Here is a 25,379-nt window from a genome sequence, read left to right on the forward strand (position 1 = left end):
ATTCCAAATAAGCTGGATTCTAAATGAGCTGGATTCTTAAATGATTCTTAAAGCTATTTACTCCATTAACACAATTTTGTCTGAAAGGAGGAAAAAAACACACCAAACAATTCAATAAGAAACAGTTTCAGACTATTCACAAGCCACTACATTAAATACCAGATTTGTTTCCAGTTTTGGTATCTTCATTGGGTGTGTTTTTAACTATCTTTGTGAATGTCGCCCAAAGACTTTTATTACTGGAGAAGTACATCAGGAGAGAATACACAGGGATCCTTAGGCTTAGTGCTTATCATAGTATCTTTCAATGATTTACCATAGGACTGCTGCAATTTACATTCACTATAACAGAACTAAACATTGAACAGGATTCATGATAGCTATAATCTTCAGATAATTTTAACTTGTAATGGTACAAATTCTCAAAAACATAGTTTAAAATGCATCAGCTGCTAACAAAGGTCAGTGCTCTACTGTTCATTGCCCTAACCAGCGGCACTGACTGCATATTTAAAACCCCACCAATGAAAAAAAAAAAAAAACAACTAAAGGGTCAGTGAATTTGATATGTTCCCACAGGACAACACCAGCCCCCGACCCCTCGCTTTCTCCCTCCCTGTATTATCCCATAGAGCACTCCATCCTTTGTTCCTATCACAACAAACCCGAACAGATGGTGAGCCCTGCTTGGTACTGCATGACAGGCGCAAGCATTCAACCAATCAGATGTTAGAAATCAGCTGGCTTTGCTTGGACAGCACCAGGTGCTCGCGTCGTATTCTGTTACACAAAGCGGGGGCACAGACGCGAGAGCGAATTCAGTAGAGAAGGGTTGTTCTCAGCAGCGTCGGAAAGGGTTTGCTGGTGGCAACCTAGGATTTCCACTGCTAGTAAGCGACGCACTGTAGCAAATGCACGGGGTTTAGTTCAGGATATAGGGAGAGATAAACAAATTCATTTGTGTATAGTACAACACTGCATTTTTATTGAGTCGCTATACATTGATTTCTATGCACAGATTTTGTTCCCAAAGTGTGAACCGCTGAGTGAAAAGCAGATGTTGGCATGTAATAGGTGAGTACTTTCATTTTTAATACCTTATTTAATGGTATACAGTGTTCTACCAGAGGACATACAGGACCCGTGTTAAATAATGACAAGACAATATAGGTGTATTGGATCTAACATGCTTTGAAAAAAAGACGAGCACGGCAAATTCACTGTGCACAGTAAACGTTATGTTTTTGGAAACAATTTGACGTTTCTTGGAAACTGGTGGTCGGGATTCAAAGGTAACAAGCAGGCATGCATACGAATCGCGTTCTCCTGTGGTAATAGCTTTAACGGGATGTTGTATAATTTGAAAATGCATGTTTGCATAAGAACTGCGGGTATTCAGATATGTTTAGGTATTAACATGTCAGGGTAATCGGATACACTGAACTAAATGCCCGATACAGTTCCACTAAGTGCCTTTACTGAAATGGATAAGATGCACAATCTGGCTATTCATCTTTCTCCTACCATAATTAACGGTAAGGTTACCACTGTATATTGATGTTCTATGTAAGTCCCATAGGACACACTATTCCCCCAGTGAATTCGCAAAGGCACCTGTAAATAAATCGAACCGCGTTGTACAGTAGTGTTGTGAAGGTTTAGTACCACACCAAACAGAGCTGCGGTGTTTCAGGGCAGAGCATGTAGTATAATAGTTTTACTTCATAAGTCATTTCTGAATGCGGTGTATTCAATAATGATTTGTTTTATCCAGTTTGTAAATAATGTTAATTAAACGAATTGTTATTCTCTGCAGTATACTTTATTGATTTTACAAATAGTACATACAGCGTAATTAAAAACTGTACATGTTTTTTTTTTCTGTAAATAGTTTATTCTGATAAACTAAACAAAAACAAAACGAAAATCAAACGTGCATCTTTTATTTTGGTGGAGAGCACGTAATAACACCTAAACATATAGCCTACATATTTATTTAACTTTCAATTATAGAGTTGTTATTTCAGTGTTCAGTAATGCTGACAATAAACTTATTTTGATAGAGTATTCAAGTTTGTATTTTTGATGTATTTTGTTTTATTGGTACGATAAACACAATAGAAAAACAACGTAATGCGTATAATTTATACAAAGACGAGTGACTGCATTGTTTGAAAGTTTTCATCGCTTGTTCGGCCCCGCATGCGGCAGGACTCACAGGGCAGCTGATAAGCCCTGACTGTTTGCTGTTCTGATGTAGCAGTGGCATGTGTGAAGCGCTGATTTGTATTCAAATGTAAGAGCATTCTGGCAGATGTCTCGATTCTTCTATTCACACGGAGGAATTCGAGGAGACAAGCGGTCTTAAGAAAACGAAAACAATGGGTCTTCAGAGGAAGACCTAAATGGGGAAGTGGAGGGCTGCATTGTTTGTGGTCACCTTTAAGGACTGGATGGCAGCTGTTTGGGGTGCAGTGGTATGTAGATTATCTAAACATCCACCCAGGTATGGAATACCACATTTAGAATTACAATCTATCTTTGATACGTTTTCTACCACGCTATTTTAATCTAGAAAACGATTGTTACTACCCAGCGCTTCATATTTCAAAGGCTAAAAGTATCTTATTTTCTCATATCAACTTTTCAAATGATGTATATTCTTGTTTTCATTGTATATTAGTCTAGTTGTGAGTAAACCAGATATTTTTTTATAGATTTTGTGAAATAGACACATTTAGGAAATCTAGAGAAATTTGTGAAAGCTATTATACAAATAATTTAACAACATATTAAAACATCTATGCTGATTAAAATGCATGTGAATTAAAATACTTGCAATATATTTGTTGCCCCAAGTCTCAATACTTTGTGTTTCCTTCCTTCTCCTATTTACAATCAATTGTCATCCCAGTTTTAAAGAATCACTTATTGAAATGGCACAACTTAATTGATTAAAGCTTTTTAGAATGTGGGTACCTGAATTAATTCACAGACGAAAGAAAGAAAAAAAAAGTTTGAATGCAATTTTGTGACAAGTTGTAGTAAAAAGTCTTTGTCTTCATCTCAAAGGGGGTGGTGCACCCCCTTCCAGAGGTCCTGCTATTTATTCTATTTGACTCACAACGCCCTCTGTTCCATACCCAGCCCACGTGTGAACGTTCTCGGACAAAAGCCTGCTGGTCCGGTGTGTGCGTGAACATGTGCAAATGCATTTATTAACTGGCTGTCACCATTCGTCAGCCGAGTCTGTGACAGGGGTCTCAGACCCTTCCAGAACAAAATAGGCTATTGAGCCGCAGGAGTCTGGCCACACCCCTAATCATCATTCTTAAGGGTGGAATACTGATAGCAGATTACTGTAATGAAAGGTATGAAAAGGTTGGGGGTAGGGAATGGGGTGCAGAAGCAGCTGCAGCACGGATTCTATATTTAATAAACAGAATGCTACACTGCTAGGGTTTTGTGCTGGCTCGACAGAAATGCTGTGTAGCTGTGCTCAACCAGAAAAACGGGACTACAATGAGTCACATTCGCTGGGAACAAAAAACTTAGCCCAGTCTTTAGGAGCACTGTTGTTGTGCCACAGAATGTTCTTTCATTAAGAGGTTTTCACTTTTTTTCCCCCTAGCTACTTCAGTTCACTAAACCGCTCACAGCCATCGTCACCCTTTGTTTGCTCTGGATTAGAGAAATTGCTGAAAAGATTTTCTTCCACTTCAGTCAGTTATTCTTTTTGAAATCTGCTCAGCATCTTCTGTAAAACAGGAGGGTTCAAAATGTTTGTTTCTAAAGCATTCTCTCTGTCTTTCTCAGCTGGAGTTCTCCTTGCAGTTCAGTAAAACTGGAAGTTGCTTGGTCAGCGTTTTGTATTCGTTTTTTTCTGCTTATTCTAGTCTATTGCTTTCTTTTAATTTCTTGAAGCAATGTTGCCTGCCTTGATACCATGACAATGCTCTGGAATTAGTTCAGAACTGAAGGATCTTATTTGGATAAATCAGAGATCAAATAACCTCTAAATCAGCAGTTTTGTTTTCACTGCAGGGAAGCGACAAGGTTTTATGCAGTGAAGGATGCCCTTGTAACACTTTAGCGCAGTATTTCTGCACAGTGTTTTTGCAGTTTTCCCATGTTTTTCCCATGGCTATACTATGCATTTACCATAGTTTACACTGGTATGGAATGGTTTTGTTTTCAGAATGATCACCTTAAATTAGCTGGTCTAATTTACTCTAAATTGGTCTGAAATTCCATTCCAGTCTTATTTTCTTGCAGAATAGCTATAATTATGCACATGAATCCTAATCTAATTGACTTGTAATATAGAACTACATTTGATTTGTATTTGTGCATTTTTTTTTTTAGTAGCATGTTTAAGAAAATGTGACCATTCTGTACAGAAATACAGTGCAATTTGTTAATCTCCTTATTGGGTTTATGGTAATAGAAATAATTAATGTTTATTTGAACTTCTCCCTAATGGCTTACCTCAAAGCAAATGGAACAGCTGTTAATTTCATTTTATCACCCCTATGTTTTGCACCATTTTAAACATTGCACTGTATAATAATGTGTTGTAAAATCTTTGAACGCCTACTTTATTTTCGTTTGGCAATGGTACCTTGATAACCTTGCCTTGATACAAAGGGAGGTTGGTTTTATGTAAGCAGTTATACAGTGGCAGACATGCTTTGTCTTTGCTATCGCAGATATAAAACATGAACAAAAAGACTTGAAACCTCATCAAATGGACGGCTAAAGTGCTGAGGAGGATAGGAGAAATTGAGTCATGTTTAAAGCTGACCAATTCTTAATAGGATACTATGAGGTTTATGAATTTTGAAAGAGTTAAATGAAGAACATTTATCTAAACCTCTGTAGTTTGCAGTGGTTGAAAAAGGTATAGCATTTTGCTAAGATATGTGTAAAACATTTCTTTAGACTAGTCAAATTATTGTCAAAAGATTTTTGCTTCTTTCATTTTTCTAGAAACAGCGTTAACAAAGTTTCTTGGACCATTTGGAGAGCGATAATTTTGTAACCATTCAAAATTATGGAATGTAAAACCTATTTTACATGCACATGGAATATTACCACCAGGGGGTGCTGTTTATTCTAGTGCAGTCATCCGTCGTGTATCCGCCCGTCACATATCCGCCCTAACCGTTTAACCGTTATTATCAAGCTCTTATGCAAAATGATACACTTACACGAATGTAAGTGTATACAGCATGGTGGCAGGGCAGGAGCCCTGCACATGAAGAGGATTTTTTGTGTAAATGTATTTTGTAAATAGTGTGTATTTATTGTAATTCATTAATGAAGTACTTGACGCTCCTGGGAGAGCCTGCCTGCTGTGTGGGATTGCCAGGTGTAGAATCTAATCAGCAGGTAGGTGTGTTCCAGTGGGGCATCAGGTATAAAAAGTTTCCATTTATTCACCTCAGGGCTGCTGCAAAACCAAAGCCAACTGGGCTAAAGAAGCTGAAATTCACCGGCATGCGTGTGTGTGTGTGTTGTGTGTGTATGTGAGTGAGAACCAGGGTTGGATACCGAAGAGTGAGTAAGCAAGTCAAAACCGCCGACAGCCAGACAAGTAGCTAGAGTCACTCAGCAGCGAATGCACGCACCCACACGACAGACGGCTACTCTGTCACAAGCATTAATACCCTGTATCATTCTAAACAAGGAATTTAGGGGAGCTCCTTAATAAAAGCTGAATCTCAAAACAATAATTGTGTGGATATAGGCATTGTTACAGCTGTGTATAATGGTATTTAAAACAGGATTAATTTAACCGGCTTTTTACATATCCGTCCTTACTCTGGTCCCACCGCAGTCGAATATGCTCATTGTGACCTCCATCCAATGGCTTGCATATGTGATATGACATCATGAACAGCTGACCAAAGCATTCCTTTCGTGTAAAAATTGTTTTTGCTGTCCAAAGTGGCCAAGAAACTTTGTTCAGCATGTACAGTTGTGTGCAGATTTATTAGAACACCCCGTTGCTTCTGTAGTTTTGATTTTCTATGCGTATAATGCAGGCAAATTAATGATTGTCTAATTTAATTGATGAATTTAATAGGCTACACATGCAATTCATTTAAAACAGTAAGAGAAAAGGAACACGTAGCCACAAATGGTCAAATGTAGGAGACTTTTTAGAAGTTAAGATGCCTAATTAAAACACAAAGTGGTCTAACATTTTCACACATGAATGCCTATTGTTTCTATATCACTGATTACTGACTGACATTCTCACACCCCGAGGTTTTCATACAGGTAGGTATATAAAGGATAGTGTGACAAATCTTGAGGTGTTCTAATAAATGTACACACTACTGTATTCTGAATGCAGGTCAGGCAGCATATAAACCCTTTATAGGAGAGCATTGGATTGACAAGTTTACATTTTAGATAGTATAATAGAAATGCATCCTTAACAGAGCCTTTGAGTTCAGATAATGATACAATAAAAGCACATTGCCTTTTTTGTACTTAATGCCCTCATATTGCAAATATTATCTTTTGTGTTTGAGTATTATTATTAATTGTTTATTTAGCAGACACCTTTATCCAAGGTGACTTACAGAGACTAGGGTGTGTGAACTATGCATCAGCTGCAGAGTCACTTACAATTACGTCTCACCTGAAAGACGGAGCACAAGGAGGTTAAGTGACTTGCTCAGAGTCACACAATGAGTCAGTGGCTGACGTGGGATTTGAACCAGGGACCTCCTGGTTAGAAGCCCTTTTCTTTAACCACTGGACCACACAGCCTCCTATAGTATCAACATATTTGTTATCAAATGTGCCTATATTTTAGAGGATTAAGAAGTGAGTCGAGGCTAAGTCCTGCATTCTTACCAATCCGAACTACATGTCTTATACCTTTAGTTTTACTGCATGGTAAAGTGCTCACCATGTAGATTGGGTATCCTGTTTAAAATGTGAAAAGGGAACATGATAGTATGAGAAGTGATTGTAATTTTCTTAGCCACACCATCACAGTTTATATCCATTATCTTCCTGACATGTGCTCGACACAGCTGTCCCCTCATTTGTGTATCGAATAGACACGCTGGTGGCATTCGTAGGTCGCCATGGTGACGGGAAGAATACAAGCATGATACAGGATCCCTGGACGTGAAGGTTTAGCTGGCAGGGGCATTTGGGAAAAAGAGCTAACAAGCAAGCTGTTCACACGTTACATATTCTAAGTCTGACTGCATGGGTTGGCTGTTTAGGAACAGTATTGTTTCATGGTATATAATTACAGGATTTAGAGTAAATCACTCCTTAGGTTTCAGATTTTCCTATTAAAGATTAATGGGAAACGTGCATTTTAATGCTATTATCCTAGCAATAAATGAACCAACGATGTCTGAATGCTCTAGTAAATGGTTCCAAGAGAAGTCACATGATGAAAGCAGTGGCATTGGAAATGTGAGTAATAAAAAAAGGAAGGTCACTGAAGAGTGTATGTCCGGTAAAGAAAGATAAAGAGAAACATTTACTCAGTAATGGAGCAACAGAACCCAGAACCACCCAGAATAACTGCAAACAACATAAACAAATGAGGGGAATGCAAAACATCAATTTAATGTCATTTGAAGCTTATCTTTTCATTAATTTGTATTTTTTGGTTTGTTTAAAAATCTTAACATGAGGATCGGTCATCTGTATGTATACACCCTAAGAGTCCCAAGAGGCAGAAAGCACAGGTCTTTGATTAACAAACAGCCACAGTATACAGTAAAGTGTGACTCACACTCTCGTGCAGCTGAGATTCGCTGTGCTTTTGTCTCATTTGAGCTCAGCTGTAGTAGCAGTCTAGTGAAAAAACAAAGCCTATTCTAGAACTCATAGAACCTCTGATTTTCTCATTGAGCTTTTCATCTGCCGTCATGTTTGTTATTGATATTGGACCAATTTGGAAATCAGAAATGATATCTTAAGATTTCGGGACTACCAATTCCACTTCCTCAGGTTTGATTGTGTTAGTTCAGTTATCTGCGTAGTTGTATACAACCGGATAGATGAATATCTGATTGATAAATCTTGCTTCATCTTATTGCTGATTAGTGGCAAATCAAAATTAGATCAAAACAGATCTAATATCTTGGTCAGCATGTATTTAGACCATAGAGAGAGGGCAGAATGGAGTGTGCTACAGGGGCTCTGTAAAGTGGACATGTGGTCACTTTTATTGCAAAATGGCACATCTTTTGAATGAACCACACCATATATAAAAATAAAAATCCCAATGGACAGAATGACCCATATGCTGATAGACATGATTAAACATGAGCAAAAGCACAATTGTAAATGTACTGGTGCACACTGCTAATCAACACTTGGGCCCATTCTACAGATTGCAAAGTGTATTTTCTTCCCAGATCTCCATCTTACAGAGCAGTTGGTTGCCCTGATCCGAGTCCCTGCTTACTGATCCAGAAGAGAACCCTCAGGGGCTCAAGCTGCTGAGGAACCTGCAGCTACCCAAGTGTTGTTGTCGCAGGGGGAATCAGGGGATGGAGCCAAGAGCTTGCTTTTTGTCTGGTAACCTGCACAACTCAAATATATGATTGATTAGCGGAGTGCAGCATAGAAGCAGTGTATAATTCTGAGTCAATGCTTTCCTTGAAAAGTTTATTATAGATTATCTTTTCACTTTACATTTAGAAGGGTTCTGCAGAATGGTTCTGGAATTGCCATTGATCCATTTGGATAATTTAGAGAGGTGGCTTGTGAAATAACTAGAGGTTCATTATAAATGCTGATGAAGCAGGTAAATAGTATTAAGAACATATCTGAAGTTGAAGAATTTGACCTCGATTGACCTCTGTTTCACTCGGTTTGGTATTTAGACAAAGACGGGATCTTCTTTGTCTACAACCAACATGTGGAATGTGTGGCCTGGTTATAAAAATACCAGATCAAAGATATTTATTTACAGTAGACCTTTAAAAACATGTTTTAATTAACAAAAGTTGTGAATAGAAACATTTGTTAATGTGACCAGTAAATTATTTAATTTGGATGACACACATTGTGTAACAGAAATTAATTTAAAAAAATATCTCAAAGCTAACTGAATGGAAGGCTTTTCTATTAAAAAAAGAACATTAATTTATTGATTTTAAACATATACAGTACTGTGCAAAAGTTTTAGGCAGGTGTGAAAAAATGCACCATCATCAGTCCAGAGCACCTGCTGCCATTTTTCTGCACCCCAGTTCCTGTGTTTTCGTGCATAGTTGAGTCGCTTGGCCTTGTTTCCACGTCGGAGGTATGGCTTTTTGGCCACAAGTCTTCCATGAAGGCCACTTCTGACCAGACTGTAGATGGGTGTACCAGGGTCCCACTGTTTTCTGCCAATTCTGAGCTGATGGCACTACTGGACATCTTCCGATTGCGAAGGAAAGTAAGCATGATGTGTCTTTCATCTGCTGCAGTAAGTTTCCTTGGCCGACCACTGCGTCTACGGTCCTCAACGTTGCCCATTTCTTTGTGCTTCTTCAAAAGAGCTTGGACAGCACATCTGGAAACCCCTGTCTGCCTTGAAATTTCTGCCTGGGAGAGACCTTGCTGATGCAGTATAACTACCTTGTGTCTTGTTGCTGTGCTCAGTCTTGCCATGGTGTATGACTTTTGACAGTAAACTGTCTTCAGCAGCCTCACCTTGTTAGCTGAGTTTGGCTGTTCCTCACCCATTTTTATTCCTCCTACACAGCTGTTTCTGTTTCAGTTAATGATTGTGTTTCAACCTACATATTGAATTGATGATCATTAGCACCTGTTTGGTATAATTGTTTAATCATACACCTGACTATATGCCTACAAAATCCCTGACTTTGTGCAAGTGTACCTAGAAGAATTGATGCTGTTTTGAAGGCAAAGGGTGGTCACACCAAATATGGATTTGATTTAGATTTTTTGATTTAGATACATTGAGATGAAAATGAAATAAAGATGAAAAGCCATCTGCATGCAAGGTAATCTCTATGCTGCTAAAGTCGTTGGGTATTGTTAGGAATAGTTTCTGGAGAAGCATGATCGTAATTCCATGCACCGTAATTCCATGTTCCAGCAAAATGTCAGTTTTTGAATGATCTCGTTTAATAATATTCTGTACTATGTGGGAACTAGAATGATGTTAGCATGCATTGCTTTCCTCATGGTTAAATAGGTTTAGTACAGATATTTGTTTTCGGTGCGGTTTTTTGTTTTATAGTCTCATTGGGTAATTATTTATAGGTTACCTGTTGTTTTTTTTTTTCTATCACAACAAAACATTTATATTGTAAACTGTAGGCAGTGGTCATGTATTACAGATGAAATGTTAGAAGCATGTTATGACCACCATATAATTAAAACTTTAAGGTTGAGGAGATTGACACCTAGTGTAATCGGGTGGAGGCAGGACATAGTGATCCCGTACACTACAAGTGAGCATCTTAACCACTATGCAAAAGTGGGTTTCTCTGCATTTGTAGAGCTTTTAATCACATCTCAGCGACAGGGGGCAGAATCCGTAACAGAAGTGTATCTGCTGTAGCACACAGCACTGCCCGTTATACTATGCCTCCCTTTAACCTCAGTCATAATACCAAAAAGAAAACAAACACATTTAAGTAAAAAAAAAAAAAAAACGTGTGATATCTAACAAAAGCATTGACGATGTACAACACCTGCCAATTTAGAAATATAGTCCATCTATATAAAGATGTAATGTCAAACAAATGAGCAAAACTTGGCCTCCCCCTGTAAGTGTGTGACCATTTGTAAAGGGTATGTTCTATTGTATTTTATCTTTGCTTCCACATATGCATTTGGCTAGGTGTGATATCCTAATGAGAAGAATGATTTACATAATCCAAATTAAATCAAGTAGATGGAGGTTTTGTATATGTGGCTAATTTTTGTTTTGGAGTTTCCACATCACCCTAATTAAACATTTAGCAGGCCAATTTATTTGTACTCTTCTATATGCATATTCACAAAGCTTTCATGTTGCAATTAATTGTTATGCAAAACCTCCAATATTGGGAGTTGTGAAAACCAGGTAGAGGCAACGTAAAGCCTGTGGAGGCAGCAGGATGCCTCCCTCTTCTTCTGTGATTATTGTTGGATTCAGTAATTTGCCTTGTTAATAGCAAGAGGGGGAGAGGCGTACTGTAGATAAGAGCTCTTATGGAGCGGATTCAATTTCCATATGAAAACAAGGGGGCAGGTCATCTGTAAAATACACTGTTTGCAATAGTATTAAAGAATAATGTAGGATTAATTTTCCTCTTTTATAACTATACACCCACATGAACCTGCAGCATGCATTTAATGTTTTATCAGGCTTTCTAGTAAATATACAGAATTATACGCATTTTACGTACTGTTCTGGCTTCTGTCGTTCCTTTAATCCTCAGTCACTGCACTAAGGAAAGCTGGTAATTAATCAACTTTTTTACAGTACTTTTTGACCCACTGTTCAGCGAGCAATGTGAAGGTTCATTGCATCTGGGAAGAGCTCCTGCTGGGAGTCCCCCCTTTTCCACGGTGTTTCTAACATTTTTAAGGATCTCCCTGCCAGGTGTTTAATTTTATGGGCGAGCGTGAATGCAGCAATTTGCATGGTAGTCACCTTTGATTAAGGAGATCTGAGTTGGAGCCCAGCTCAGATAGGCAGCCGTGAAGCCCCATGTCACTCCCGAGTGCTCTGAAGAAACCAAACAGAAACAGAAGCTGCCTTCATTAAAAACTGACTGATCACACCAACTGCTTTTAAAAGATGTTTCTGGCAAATAGGAGGAAACATTAAGAAACAAAAAAGGCTGGTACAATCTTGAGTTAAAGTCTAAAAGATGAATTACAATCCAAACCAGGCCAGATGATTTAAGTTGTTTAGCAAACAATGTAAAATGTTTATAGCTGGTTGGAGCCCATTCAGTCAGTTCTTTTACTATTAAAGGAATTCTCAATGTTAAATCTGTTGTTATTTAATACTTTTTTAAAAGTGATGTTTCATGTTCAAGCATTTTTTAAGCATTCTGATTCTACTGTATTTTGACTTGATCATTATGTTGTTTTTCTATTCTTTGAAGTGTTATTATTTATTTATTTTTATGAATGAAAGCCAGGCACAATTCGCACTTTTTGCTTTAGCAGTAAATTCGTTTTCCTTTTGATTAAACAATGAGGCCTCTTCACAAAGGGAATGATTGTGAGCTAAATGAAGATTGATCTCCCCAAAAACAATTTCAATGTTTTAGACCATTGGCTTCTTTAAGTATTGTTAGAGTTAAATTAAATTAGTTAATTAGACTGCATATTTCACTTGAACAGCCTTGCTTATATATATATAGGTCTCCTCATTAGGGAAACTAATACAAATAATGATTTTAATAGGGCTGCAACTAAGGGTACATTTTGACCTTCGAAGGTTTGAACCTTTAATGGTACGAATTTGCATAATTTACTGGTGATGTCACTATAACTACTTGTTTATATTTGACTGAAAATCCTATTATTTTACAGGTAATTCATATAAATGGCATAAAACATTCACATATAGTTTAAAAATACATTATATTGAACAGTAATCATGTTTTTATAATTTAAATAAAAACACATGTTGTTTATTTACATGTAATTTTGATGCTGCTTGCGATAGATACAGTAAGCTTGCATTGCAGCAGCACCAACTGCAGCGGACATGGGCAAAACAAAGCTTTATTTAACAGTCACCGTTATGAGCAGGTTACCAGTCACAGTGACATTTTACTACAACTACAAGTACGAATAATAATAATAATAATAATAATAATAATAATAATAATAATAATAATAATAATAATTCTTATTATTCTTATTTCAATAGATGACAGTATGGAGACCGGGAAATATCCAGTAAAATACAAAGATTCTAGGTATTTGCTGGCCTTGCTTTGGTACTGATTCGTGAGAAAAATCACTTTATCAGCAAATTAAGTAGCTGCACTCTAACATGTGGTTTTGCACCTCTTTCTAGAATTGTACCTCTGGACCAAAACAAAAAATAATAGGCATCCTTTAGATTTTACAAATGAACTTGATGAAATAAAGACCATTTTGCTGAAAAGCATGTGAACTGTAGTTGTGCTTGATTAGGTGTAAGCAAATCTTACTTGGCACTAATGACTATTTTAATGACTAAATGTTTGCCTTGGTTTGGGCAGGCACCAGACCACAGCTTTCATATTCATTTACTACAGGAGATACTCTTCCACGCTTCTACTGATTCACTTGTTCTTTTTCAGAACTTCTTGATGTTTTTTGGTCTTCACAATAATAATTTAAGCAATGTTGACATTTCTGAAAAGGCTCAGGTTAAACAAGAATGTGTTTTTCTGAAGAAATCCCATTTTTTGCACCGTCATCCACCTCCCCATCATCCAATATTGATAAACATGAGTGCAGACGAGATGAATGTTGTTGGAAACCATAGGGGAACCTGGTCAGATAAAAAGCCCTATATACCACTCCACTGATAACTAATGTGCTCTTATACATTATTATTTATTTAGATTCCCCTAGACTTGTCCTTACTCTCAATTCAACTTTATATATGTTGAAAACAACATATTAATATTTAAAGAGCGTTGCTGTCTTTGCATATTTGATATCTGCACACAGGCCCATGTTAATGAGCAGCAGACAGGTGCTGTGCTGTAGCTATTTGTAGTCGTTCTAATAGCTGAGGTAAGCTCTGTTCACACAGTGTAATAGTTACCTCAGCAGAGAATTATGGACCTTTCATTAACTGTTTCTTTTTCCAGAGAACTGCTGTTCTGATGTTGGAAGTGTTGTGGGGTTATCAGCCTGCTGCTATAAATTCAGGCACAGATGCAATTCAATGCTTTATTATTTTCCAGAGATGAATATCTGTGGTGATGGGGTTATAGTAGAGGCACTCGTGTCTCAAGTTTGGGCTGATCACCTATATGGGTTTGTTTATGACTGTAAGTCTCCCTGGATAAGGGCGTCTGCTAAGAAATAAATAATAATAATAATAATAATAATAATAATAATAATAATAACTTTTATTCCAAATCAGCCCAGCATGAAAAGTTCATCAGATCTTCAAGTTTTGTTTTGTTGTTGTTGTTTTTTCTTTAATTAATTTAGTTTTACCGCATGGTTGCTGAACAAGCTTTTTGCCAACCTATATTCACCACAGAGATACTGCTGTTTTCAAACGATCAATATAGTTCCCAGCGTTTTTGCAATATGAAATTATTTTCATTTCGGAGGCATAGTTACACAGCGCGTGCTTTTTATTAAGACAAAAGAGTTGACTTCACTGCGGAGGTGGCATCGCGTGCGTACAGACCGGGATGTTGACAGTGTGTGTTTATGTAATCTTTTTTTGGGGGTGGGTGCAGGTTCATTATAATGAAGGGTGTGCAAGCAAGTGTGTACTGTACAATGTTACAATGAATTTAAGTGTTGATGTACATCACATTTCCCAGAAGGATTACTTGTAAGCCGACACATATTTGTGTATTTGTGTTTTATTAGTTCCCTGAATGATTGTGCTTTGTTTAACTTGGGCTGTCCCCCTTCAAACACTTTTGTTTTATATAATCTTCCATTTTTAATAACTCGTTTTTTTGTCCTGTGTCGTTATACCAAAGATAAAAAAAGTTAGAAAACAAAAATGTTCAAGTCAGTAACATATGGTCTTCACTTTTATACCATGTATTTTCATTACCACAGCACACTGAGCTCTGCAGTGGAGTGGCAGAATGGTGGTTTTCATATTTCTATTCAATTGAACAAAGATTTCAGCATCATTCATGTGAAAAACATGCCTGCTCTCAAGCTCCACCATCACTCAAAACAAATGTAAAAATGACTTTGGCTATGTTGTTTTCAAAAGCCCTGCTAAAATGAATGAATGTATATATATATATATATTTAATATGAAGCACGTTTGAAACTTTAAAGTTCGTTTCTGGGGTCAGTTGAAGGTCTTACTCAACAGTAGATGTAGTCGTTTGACTGCCACATTTCAGAAAGCTGGAGTATAAAGTCAATACATTTCAGAGAGTATGATAAGCGGCTTGCTCTTGCCTAATTGTCCTTTATTAACTAAAAAATATGCGTGAAGAACCAGAAAGAATCTCAGGATAAACTGCACTTGTATGCAAACATGTTACATACTCTGCTCTTCAACCAAAGTAGCCTAGTATACTACAGTTTAGCACACCCTCTGAGTTTAGATGGGAAGGTTTTAGTTGCTTCATGAGTAGATTAATTAGACTAATTAAAATAAAGCAATATTTGAGGAGGTATGGTTTAGCCGAAGGGTTAAATTCATTTGCAGTGATGATGCATGTTATGTGCACATCAGAAATTCAAAATTGTTTAAATTCATGAGAAAAATGTACATTCCCATATTAATGTGCACATTTTAAAATTGCATTTACCAGAAAACTGACTTACTATTAAAGCAAAAAAAAAGACCTTGTACTGATTAGCTTTTTATAATTTCAGAATGTTCTAATCATTTTTAAAAGACTGCAAAGTCTGGATTGCATATCCGAAGGACACGTTTTCAATGCTTGTTCACTGTAATGACAATATACATACTGCCTGAGTTTAAGAAGTAAACAGACCAATATGATGTCTTGTCCCGGTTACATCTGTGCTTTTGTTCAGTGAACAGTACGTCTTCATCTTATTCCACATCCTACCTTCATTTAGACACAGCTGAGGAGTTGCATTGATTAACTTGAATACCGCTTCCCACACAGCTTTCATCAAAATTACTGAAACAGATCGGAAGTGGCTTGATTGTGAACATTACCTTTTTATATTTTAAGTAGCATTAATTGTTTTGTAATACAGTAACTAGAAGCCTTAATCATTTGTGTTGCTAAAGTATTTTTAAAGCAAGCTGTTTTCAACATATCACCCCCTTTCACAGGTTTACTAGTAATACAGCTGTTGCAGTAGCATCACTGTGGTAAATGTAAGTAAAGTCCTCCAAACACAAGGATCTTGATTGAAAAAAGAAACCATTAGCAAACATCAGAAAAGCTTCTTTATTTTCTTTGAAAAAGCTATTTGAAAAGTCTATTGATATCAACAGGGTGCAATTTGTCAAAAGATAAACAACGGTGAAACATTACTCATGTGACAACATCTGCCACCATGCAAGTCAGGGAAAACTTTTTTTTATTATTCTCGATAACTAAAAAGGCAATAACAACCTACGCTTATAATCAACCAAAAAACAACTTGCTGTACTCTTGTAGGAAGTGTATTTTTACCTCAAGAAAAACTAAGCATGGAATGTACATATTTTAAACTGCCCTGACTTGCAGTACAAGACAGTTCAACCCACTCTGTGATATTTTATGTTCCGTTACCAAACAACCGCTGCTAAACGTACTCAATCCCAACAGAAACAATGGGTTGCTGTTCTTCTGAGGCGGCTTCTGATAACTAATTCCTTTGGCTTTGAGGAGATTGTGTAAGGCTTGTGTATTAACTGTTTATACACATTAAGTGGATTCAAAAGGCTTTATCGGGAGAGTACATGATAAGAGGACATGTACAGAGCAAAAGGGATAGTGCAGCTGTGTAGTCTTGCTTACAATCACATTAATCTTTCATTCTCACTTCCTGTATCCCTTACATAAATGTCAACCCCCAATCAGGGAATGCTAACTGTCAAAATGCAAGCGTACATTAATTTAAACACACATTTCAAACATAACTTAACCTATACAAAAGACTTATTTTCTGTCTTATCTACTATCGATTTCTGGTTGCTTCTCTTAAATCTTCTAACTTTGCAATTTTTTTTAAAGATTCAACGCTGGTCCATTTTTTCAGCAGAATGATGGTGTGTCTCCGGCACTATCAAGAACTCGAAAAAAAAGAACAGTTTGAGCATAGCAAAAACAGCAATGTCAATGTACTGACTTTTTACTGACGCATTCTGTTGTGTCTTATTGGTCAACTCCCCTTCAAAAGGGTGTCGTCAGTGAATTGGCTGGTTCCTGGTGACTGTATGGTCGAAAGTATCATTTGCGGTAGCTATAAAACAGTCCACGCTGTACGAGATGTAATTCTGTATGAATATCATCTGTATAAGTGAAAATTTCCAGCAGAAAGACATAAAGTAAGTAAGTAAAAAATAGTTTTTCCCTGCCAGGGATGCAAAAAAAGCAAAGCCAGGGAAATCACCTCCTATCAAATCGCACCCTAGGTATAAATAAATTCCCTAGATAGTAAAATGGTTCCAATGTAATAGTTACTTGGCTTCAAATACCCAGTCTTTAGCCAGGCTATTTTTAGTTCAATACCACAAGAAAATAGGGGGTCAAGATTGACCACAGCATTCCACATTTTTGATTAAAATGAACTACAGGTCCCAGAATCTGCATAGAGGAAAGATTCCATTTTTATGGGATGTATTTGAGTTCCTCTGCGCCAGTCCTAACACAGCTCACAACAGAAATGTATTCATGTCAAGCTTACAGTTTGGGGATTAAGGTTCCTGTCAATACTGCTTTGATTCTTGTTTTTCTCATTTATGCAATAGCTGGGATTTGGATATAGAAATGAGATTGCATTTCTCCAATATTAACATTTTCAAGGGTGTAGTATAAGCTCTTAAATAACATTTTTTTTTTCATAATTTAACAGTTTGGAAAGTCACAGGCGTTTAGTTTCAAGCTAACTTAATAGTTTCAAAATGTCAAAGTGAAAATAATTTATTGGATTGTATATCTTTTTAACATGCAGAAGATGTGATTATTGCATTTTTTTTAAATTAAAATGACAATTTACTTTTCACCATGTGGTGCTTTTTGCCAGTATCAAGTGTGAGCAATGCACCAACATACAGGGTGTCCTCATAATAATAATAACACAGTACCTGAAATCGTAAAAAAAAAAAAATTGTAAAATGTGAGAGTTTATTGGTCAAATGGAATATGAAATGTCTAGGAGTGTAGGTGAAGGTTGCACTAAAGGCATGTAGAGTGTGACAGACATTTGAATGAGGAGCCTAAAAACCCTTGCATGGCATAGTCACAAGTTTATTTCCCTGCTGTACTCCCATTAACACCAGTTTAAATGTTTGCAGTCGCTGCACTATTTCCCTCGCTCACTGTTGATGCACGTACCCAAATGATTAAGACACTAAAAAGCAGAGTCATCAAAGCATTTTACACAGGGGGCTGATGCTAGTTTCAGATGTTTCTGGTACTTTTCACTTAATTGGAAGCAGCAGTGAAGAAATGAAGTGTAATGGGAAACGGCGGCTAGTACTATACACCCAAGGTAAAGGTTGTGCCACAGGTTAACCTGTGTAAATGTTATCGTTTCAGAGTGCTTAACCCTTACAAGTCCCACAGGACTAGTAAGGGTTCCTGCACGGCAGGGCTGTGTGTTCCATTCAGCTTACCGAGGAGCCACAGTGCCACCAGTTTAATTACATGTCTTCCTTTCCATTTATTTAGGGCAGAATGTGCAACAGAAGCCTGGTTTTATAAGTATTTTGTATGAAACTAGCTTTGCTATTTGAAATGATAATAAAATATTGAAGATCTGTTATCTCTGACTTGACTTCATGATTTGTAATTTTTAGTTTCGAGCATATAGAAGGAAACACAATTTTGTGACATAGCTGTGGTGCAAAAGTTTGCAGTGGGCAGATCTGGAAGGTGTTATCGTTATAGATTGTGGGAATGCCTTCATTTCATCTGCTCCAAGATTAAAATGTTACTGAACACCCTTTAGTGTTTACAACAAACGCACCACTTACCATTGCTGTGTCCTGTGCTGTATGTATTACTGAAATATCTTTTTCAACATAATAACGATTGTTTTGATATTTTTATTCACATAAATCTACTTAACCGAACAAATTATTGATCAAATCTTCAATGTGAATTGGTAGAAGACAAAACCACACCATGAAAACATCCAGCATCTGTATCCAAATAAAATGCACTTACTACATGGATGAAGCAGGTTTTCTGTTCTTACATGATTCCTTGCATGTCAAGACGGTGTGTGTATAATAAATTTTAGCGTAGAATATATGTCAGAAGGCTTTGCACAAACCTTTAACTGAAACTACAGTACTTTTAGGAAGTGTAATCAAACTTTCAACAAATTGGTCATCTGTCTGCTATCTGTGGCTATCAACCAACCCCAATTTAAAAATGAGATTCTGTAGCTTTAAAATAAATTGTTTTGTCCATGAAAATCCATTAAATAAAAACTATACATGTTCTGTCTGGTGTTGAAAGAATAACATATATTATGCCCATGCTGAATATTTCTTACAGATGCTCTGATCTGTTTTTCAGGCACGTTCTCGGATACTGATTCAGCAGAGCTAAAAGCCGGAGCCCGAAGAGCTTTGTCTAAGCACCTGGAACTGAGAACTGAGGATTCAGATCATTTCCTGCTCTTCAAACCTGTATACTATATTCCTAGTAGTAGATACCCAATTAATGAACCCAGTATTTTGTGTGTATGCAAATTTCACACCTCCTATTAAATTTAATTAATTGCTCAATTTCCTGGCTGTTGTGGAGAGACTAGCCAACCAACATGGCTAGAGAGATGACTTCTTCATTGCCTTGCAAATTACTCAAAGGACTGCTTATTGTTTCACTAACTGTGTCATCAGTGCAGAACAGCGAGTGTCCTCAGCTGTGTGTATGTGAAATCAGGCCTTGGTTCACACCGCAGTCGACTTACAGGGAAGCCACCACTGTGGATTGCAATGACCTGCGGCTCATCAGAATCCCCAGCAACCTTTCTAGTGACACCCAAGTTCTCCTCCTGCAGAGTAACTACATTGCGAAAACCACTGACGAACTGCAGCAGCTCTTTAACCTCACAGAGCTGGACTTATCTCAGAACAACTTCAGCAACATCAAAGATGTTGGCTTGACTAACCTCTCGCAGCTGACCACTCTGCATTTAGAGGAGAACCAAATAGCAGAAATGCATGATAACTGCTTGCAGGACCTGACTAACCTTCAGGAACTCTATATCAACCACAACCAAATTATCACCATATCAGCTAATGCTTTCTCTGGCCTGCGGAACCTCCTGAGGCTTCATCTGAATTCCAACAGATTGAAGGTCATTGATAATCGCTGGTTTGAATCCACTCCTAATCTGGAGATCCTTATGATTGGAGAAAACCCTGTGATAGGTATCTTGGATATGAACTTCAAGCCACTGGTTAACCTGAGAAGCCTGGTCCTGGCTGGAATGGAGCTGACTGATATCCCTGGAAATGCTCTTGTAGGACTGGACAATCTGGAAAGTCTCTCATTTTATGATAACAAGCTGGTGAAGGTCCCCCAACTGGCACTGCAGAAGGTTCCAAACTTAAAATTTCTAGATCTGAACAAAAATCCTGTGCACAAAATCCAAGAGGGGGACTTCAAAAACATGCTTCGCTTGAAGGAACTTGGAATTAATAACATGGGGGAGCTGGTCTCCATTGATAGATATGCACTCGACAACCTTCCAGAGCTGACCAAGCTGGAAGCCACCAACAATCCTAAACTGTCCTACATCAATCGTGTAGCATTTCGGGATGTACCTTCTCTAGAAAGTCTAATGCTTAACAATAATGCATTGAATGCTCTTTATCAGAAGACAGTGGAGTCTCTTCCAAACCTCCGTGAGATTAGCATTCACAGCAACCCACTGAGGTGTGATTGCGTTATCCAGTGGATTAACTCAAACAAAACTAACATTCGATTCATGGAGCCCCTGTCGATGTTTTGTGCCATGCCACTCGAATACAGAGGACAGCATGTTAAAGAAGTGCTCATGCAGGAGTCTGTCAAACAGTGTCTTCCAATGATCTCTCATGACACTTTTCCAAATCACCTTAACCTGGATATTGGCATGACAGTAAACTTGGATTGCCGTGCCATGGCAGAGCCTGAACCAGAGATCTACTGGGTCACCCCACTGGGAAATAAAATGACAGTGGATACCTTGTCAGACAAATACCGGGTCAGCAGTGAGGGGACTCTTGTACTATCCCATGTTCAGATCGAAGATTCTGGCCGATACACTTGCGTTGCACAGAACTCAGAAGGTGCGGATACAAGAGTGTCCACTATCCGAGTTAATGGAACACTTTTGGATGGTTCTCAGGTCATGAAAATCTATGTCAAGCAAACCGAATCCCATTCAATCTTGGTTTCATGGAAAGTTAATTCCAACGTAATGACTTCCAATTTAAAATGGTCTTCTGCCACGATGAAGATTGATAATCCACATATAACCTATACGGCCAAGGTACCTGTTGATGTACATGAGTATAATCTCACTCACTTACAGCCTTCCACTGAATACGAGGTCTGCCTAACTGTGTCCAACATTCATCAGCAAACTCAAAAGTCTTGTGTTAATGTGACGACCAAGAACGCAGCTTTTGCATTAGATATTTCTGATCAAGGAACCAGTACAGCACTGGCTGCAGTGATGGGAACCATGTTTGCCATTATAAGCCTTGCTTCCATTGCCGTGTATATTGCTAAGAGGCTCAAGAGAAAGAATTACCACCACTCTTTAAAGAAGTACATGCAGAAAACCTCTTCTATCCCCTTAAACGAGCTTTACCCGCCTCTGATCAACCTGTGGGAAGGCGACAGTGAAAAGGACAAGGAGGGCTCTTCTGAGAACAAGCCAAGCCAAGTTGACACGACAAGAAGCTATTACATGTGGTAAACCTTGAAGGATTGTGTTTGCTTCTAGTTCCAGGAAGCATAAAGACACTCTTTTGCTTTTTCCATGCAAAAGTGAGACGTTGAGAATTTTTTGTATTTTCAGCTTTGCTAGTTTGTGGCAGAGTTGGTGGGGACAGGTGGATATATTTTTTAGTATAGCGTATCGCCGTTTTTTGGACACTAAATTGGCAGCTCCACTTGGCTTCCAAGGCTTCTTAGTTGCTGTGCTTTATTTTTGTGATGTTCTCTTCTTTGATATTGTTGATGACATTTTGGATCAGCTGATAATCTTGCAGTGGCCTGATCCATTCTGTCACACAGTGTCAATAGAGACTGCAGTGCTCCTTTCTTTGAATAAAACAGTTTTAACTGTTGTGCACTGAAACATATTAACAAGTTTGTCTACAGACTGTAAAAGCTGACAAAGAGGATTAGACTTGTTATACTCTGTCTATTGAATAACGTTAGCGGATTGTACTGTAATGTTGTATCAACTATAATTTGAACTTTTTTGACGAACAAAAAACTTTTTCATTTTAGTACTAGTTTGCAGAGTACTGTAAAGCAATAGAAATGTGAATGTTTGATCAAATAACAGTTAGGAGATAGATAACTAAGAACCGTATCTGACATTCTTTTTATTCATCTTCATTTTATTTTTTTGCTAGTACTGTCAATGGCCGCTTCATTTTGTTGTGATTTAAACACACAAACTATGTTGTATAATGAAGGCAAGACTAAAATAAATTACAATTATGTTCTGATTTTTTTATATGCATTTTGGGTCTATGTGTTTTCATTTGACTGTCAAGCTGATTGTATCTGATATGCATCAATCATATAAACATATATTACAACATTATGTAACATTATACAGAGCTCCTTCATTATACTGCCAGCTATGGGACAGGTACCAAACAGGCACTATAGCAAGGTCATTAAAAATCCAGTACTAGAAAAACAGCATGTTGGCAATCAAAACAATTGATTGTTCAGCACAGCATAATGACAAGAGTGTCTTCTATGCAGTAAACAACAGCAAAGATTAAGCATCTATTTTTCTACATTTGAATTGGTTATGAGTAATTTGCTGGTGGTAGAGTGAGAGACTGTAATGCATTTGTGTGCATTTGCTTGATTTGCTGCATTGGCAATTAGTGGAAAGCAAGGATAGTGGTAAAACACAGGGGAAAAAAGCATTGGTTTATATTGTACCTTAGGCACACTGATAAACCCAGATACATTACCGAATTACCTTAATAAATTATTACTGAATGTGCAAACACAATATCCAAAACTCAAAGGATTACCTCGTGCTAGGCCAAGGGGAGCTCAATTCAAACATGTAGTGTAATAATGTTTTTTTATATATAAATGACATGGATAGTGGCTATATTTACACTGTGGCCCATGCTAAAATAAAGTCATATTGCAAAACAACTTTCTCTGTCAATCAAGATTAGCTCAAGTAAAAAACATTTGTTCCGTTTCATAAACCACTGCTCTTGTGGTTTATGATGTCACATAACCCCTTGATGAAATATTTTCACATCTGCACTGCAGCCAATATATTATCCTTTGTTCCCCTACCTTTCAACGATGCCCACAAGCATTCTAAGGGGTTCTTAATGCAACTACTCAAGAACTGTGTGTTTACTGGTAGATATATTATTATTATTATTATTATTATTATTATTATTATTATTATTATTATTATTATTATTATTATTTATTTCTTAGCAGACGCCCTTATCCAGGGCGACTTACAATTGTTACAAGATATCACATTATTTTTACAATTATATTTACAATTATATTATTTTTTACATACAATTACCCATTTATACAGTTGGGTTTTTACTGGAGCAATCTAGGTAAAGTACCTTGCTCAAGGGTATAGCAGCAGTGTCTCCCACCTGGGACTGAACCCACAACCCTCCGGTCAAGAGTACAGAGCCCTAACCACTACTCCACACTGCTGCCCTATATATACAACAGAGGCTAGATCAGCAAAATCATCTTTATATAAGTAAAGCCAATGCCATCTAGTGATCTGGCACTTTGCTAACAATACACTCCCCTGCACTAGAGGGGGCTGGTGCTTACTAACACAAATAAACTTTGACTGATCAAGCCTATGTTATTGTGTCTATGGCACTAGAACTGAGGAGCTGTCCCTGAACGCCTAGTGAAAACACCTTACACAGATTTAAAAACACAGCGTTTGAGTACATGTGATAAGAGCTACTCAGAATGATTTTAAACAGCATAAAAAGGGAAGGGTGCTGAAAATATCATTTGAAGGTACTTGCTCAGGAAGCATGTGGTATTACAGGTTCCATTCATAATGCATGAGTGAGGATCGTCTACATTGCCTGTATACTTAAAGCAGGGGGGCCCTATTCCCATTCTGTCTATTCCAATCCAGATTGAATTGCAAACATTGAATAATAAAACTAGGTACATGGGCTTGGGTGGAGTTTAATCATTCCAATGGTTGGAACAAAGATCTGGAATCCAAAGACAAAGTTTGTCGTCGTCCCCTTGACTTAAAGGAAAGGTTTGATTGGAAAGATGAAAATCCACCTACCCTATCTATTAGTAGATTCAATACCATTGTGCAACAAAACCTTCTTTTCTTACACATCTTCTTAACACTGTAATAGAGTCCCTGGTGCAGCTCCACCTACAACATTGACATGTTGTGCCACTTTACTGAACCTGTAGGAAAGGTGATTGAGCCAGTGTTGTGTATGTCCTATGGCAACACTGGGGACTCTTAATACCTGCTGCAGACCAACAGAGAAGAGTTCAGTAGGTCATTGAAGACATAAGAAAAAAGGTAGCAGGTAAATGACATTTCAATTTGTTATCTCAAAATCACAAGATAATTTAACACCAAACATGTGCCGCTTATTATTTCTGGACATGGCACTTTTGTTAACATTTCAAGATACTTACTATGTTTTCCCCGCTGTTGACACATTGTAAGGCATTTTTAAAAATCATACAGCAAGCTGCTTGTTTAAATGGAAAATAAGGCTCTTTTAATGTAGGCGCCACAAGAGTAAAATTGAATAGCCATTTTTTGAAAGGGTAAGTGTGAACAGGAGAGCGTGTGGGTGATGTCAGACCAGGAAGAGCAGAGACACAGTATGCTGAGTTAATGCGCTGGTGCACTGATGTATTAGAAAGTAAATAAATAAACAAAAAAAAACACTTATACACAAAACAAAAGGCACGTTGGCCAAAATAAATAAAACCAAACAGTGGACAAACCCCAAACAAGTATCTTGCTGGTCCTTCCAGCATGAGTAGCCATTGTTATTTCTTTTAAATGTATTTCTCCTCTCTCTTGTCCATTCTCCACTGCGAACACACCAATCCCGAGTGAGTGATCTGTGCCTCTTTATATACAGCTGTGCCGGGACTCCATTGCTAATCATACAATCTGGCCCTGGCACAGTCTGCACGTGAACTAATTGTACCCGTGCCCAAATACAAATATACATTTTACATCACCCGTGCTACATAACCCAAACTACACCAAATAACCCAAACTACACCGAGGGGCAGGGGTACCCCCATCACAGGAAGTCATTGGGAATT

At 37.6% G+C, this 25,379-nt stretch overlaps 1 protein-coding gene across 1 annotated transcript; it reads left to right on the plus strand.

The window, feature by feature from the left end:
- Positions 1-764: 764 nt before the first annotated feature.
- Positions 765-22,548, plus strand: LOC117411852 (leucine-rich repeat neuronal protein 1-like). Its single transcript, XM_034019652.3, has 2 exons — positions 765-1,074; positions 19,374-22,548. The coding sequence occupies exon 2, from the start codon at positions 19,621-19,623 to the stop codon at positions 21,769-21,771; it is 2,151 nt and encodes a 716-aa protein (XP_033875543.2). The 5' UTR covers positions 765-1,074; positions 19,374-19,620; the 3' UTR covers positions 21,772-22,548.
- The last annotated feature ends 2,831 nt before the right edge of the window (positions 22,549-25,379 follow it).

This window comes from Acipenser ruthenus, chromosome 16 (assembly GCF_902713425.1).
Source record: "Acipenser ruthenus chromosome 16, fAciRut3.2 maternal haplotype, whole genome shotgun sequence".
NCBI lineage: Eukaryota > Metazoa > Chordata > Actinopteri > Acipenseriformes > Acipenseridae > Acipenser > Acipenser ruthenus.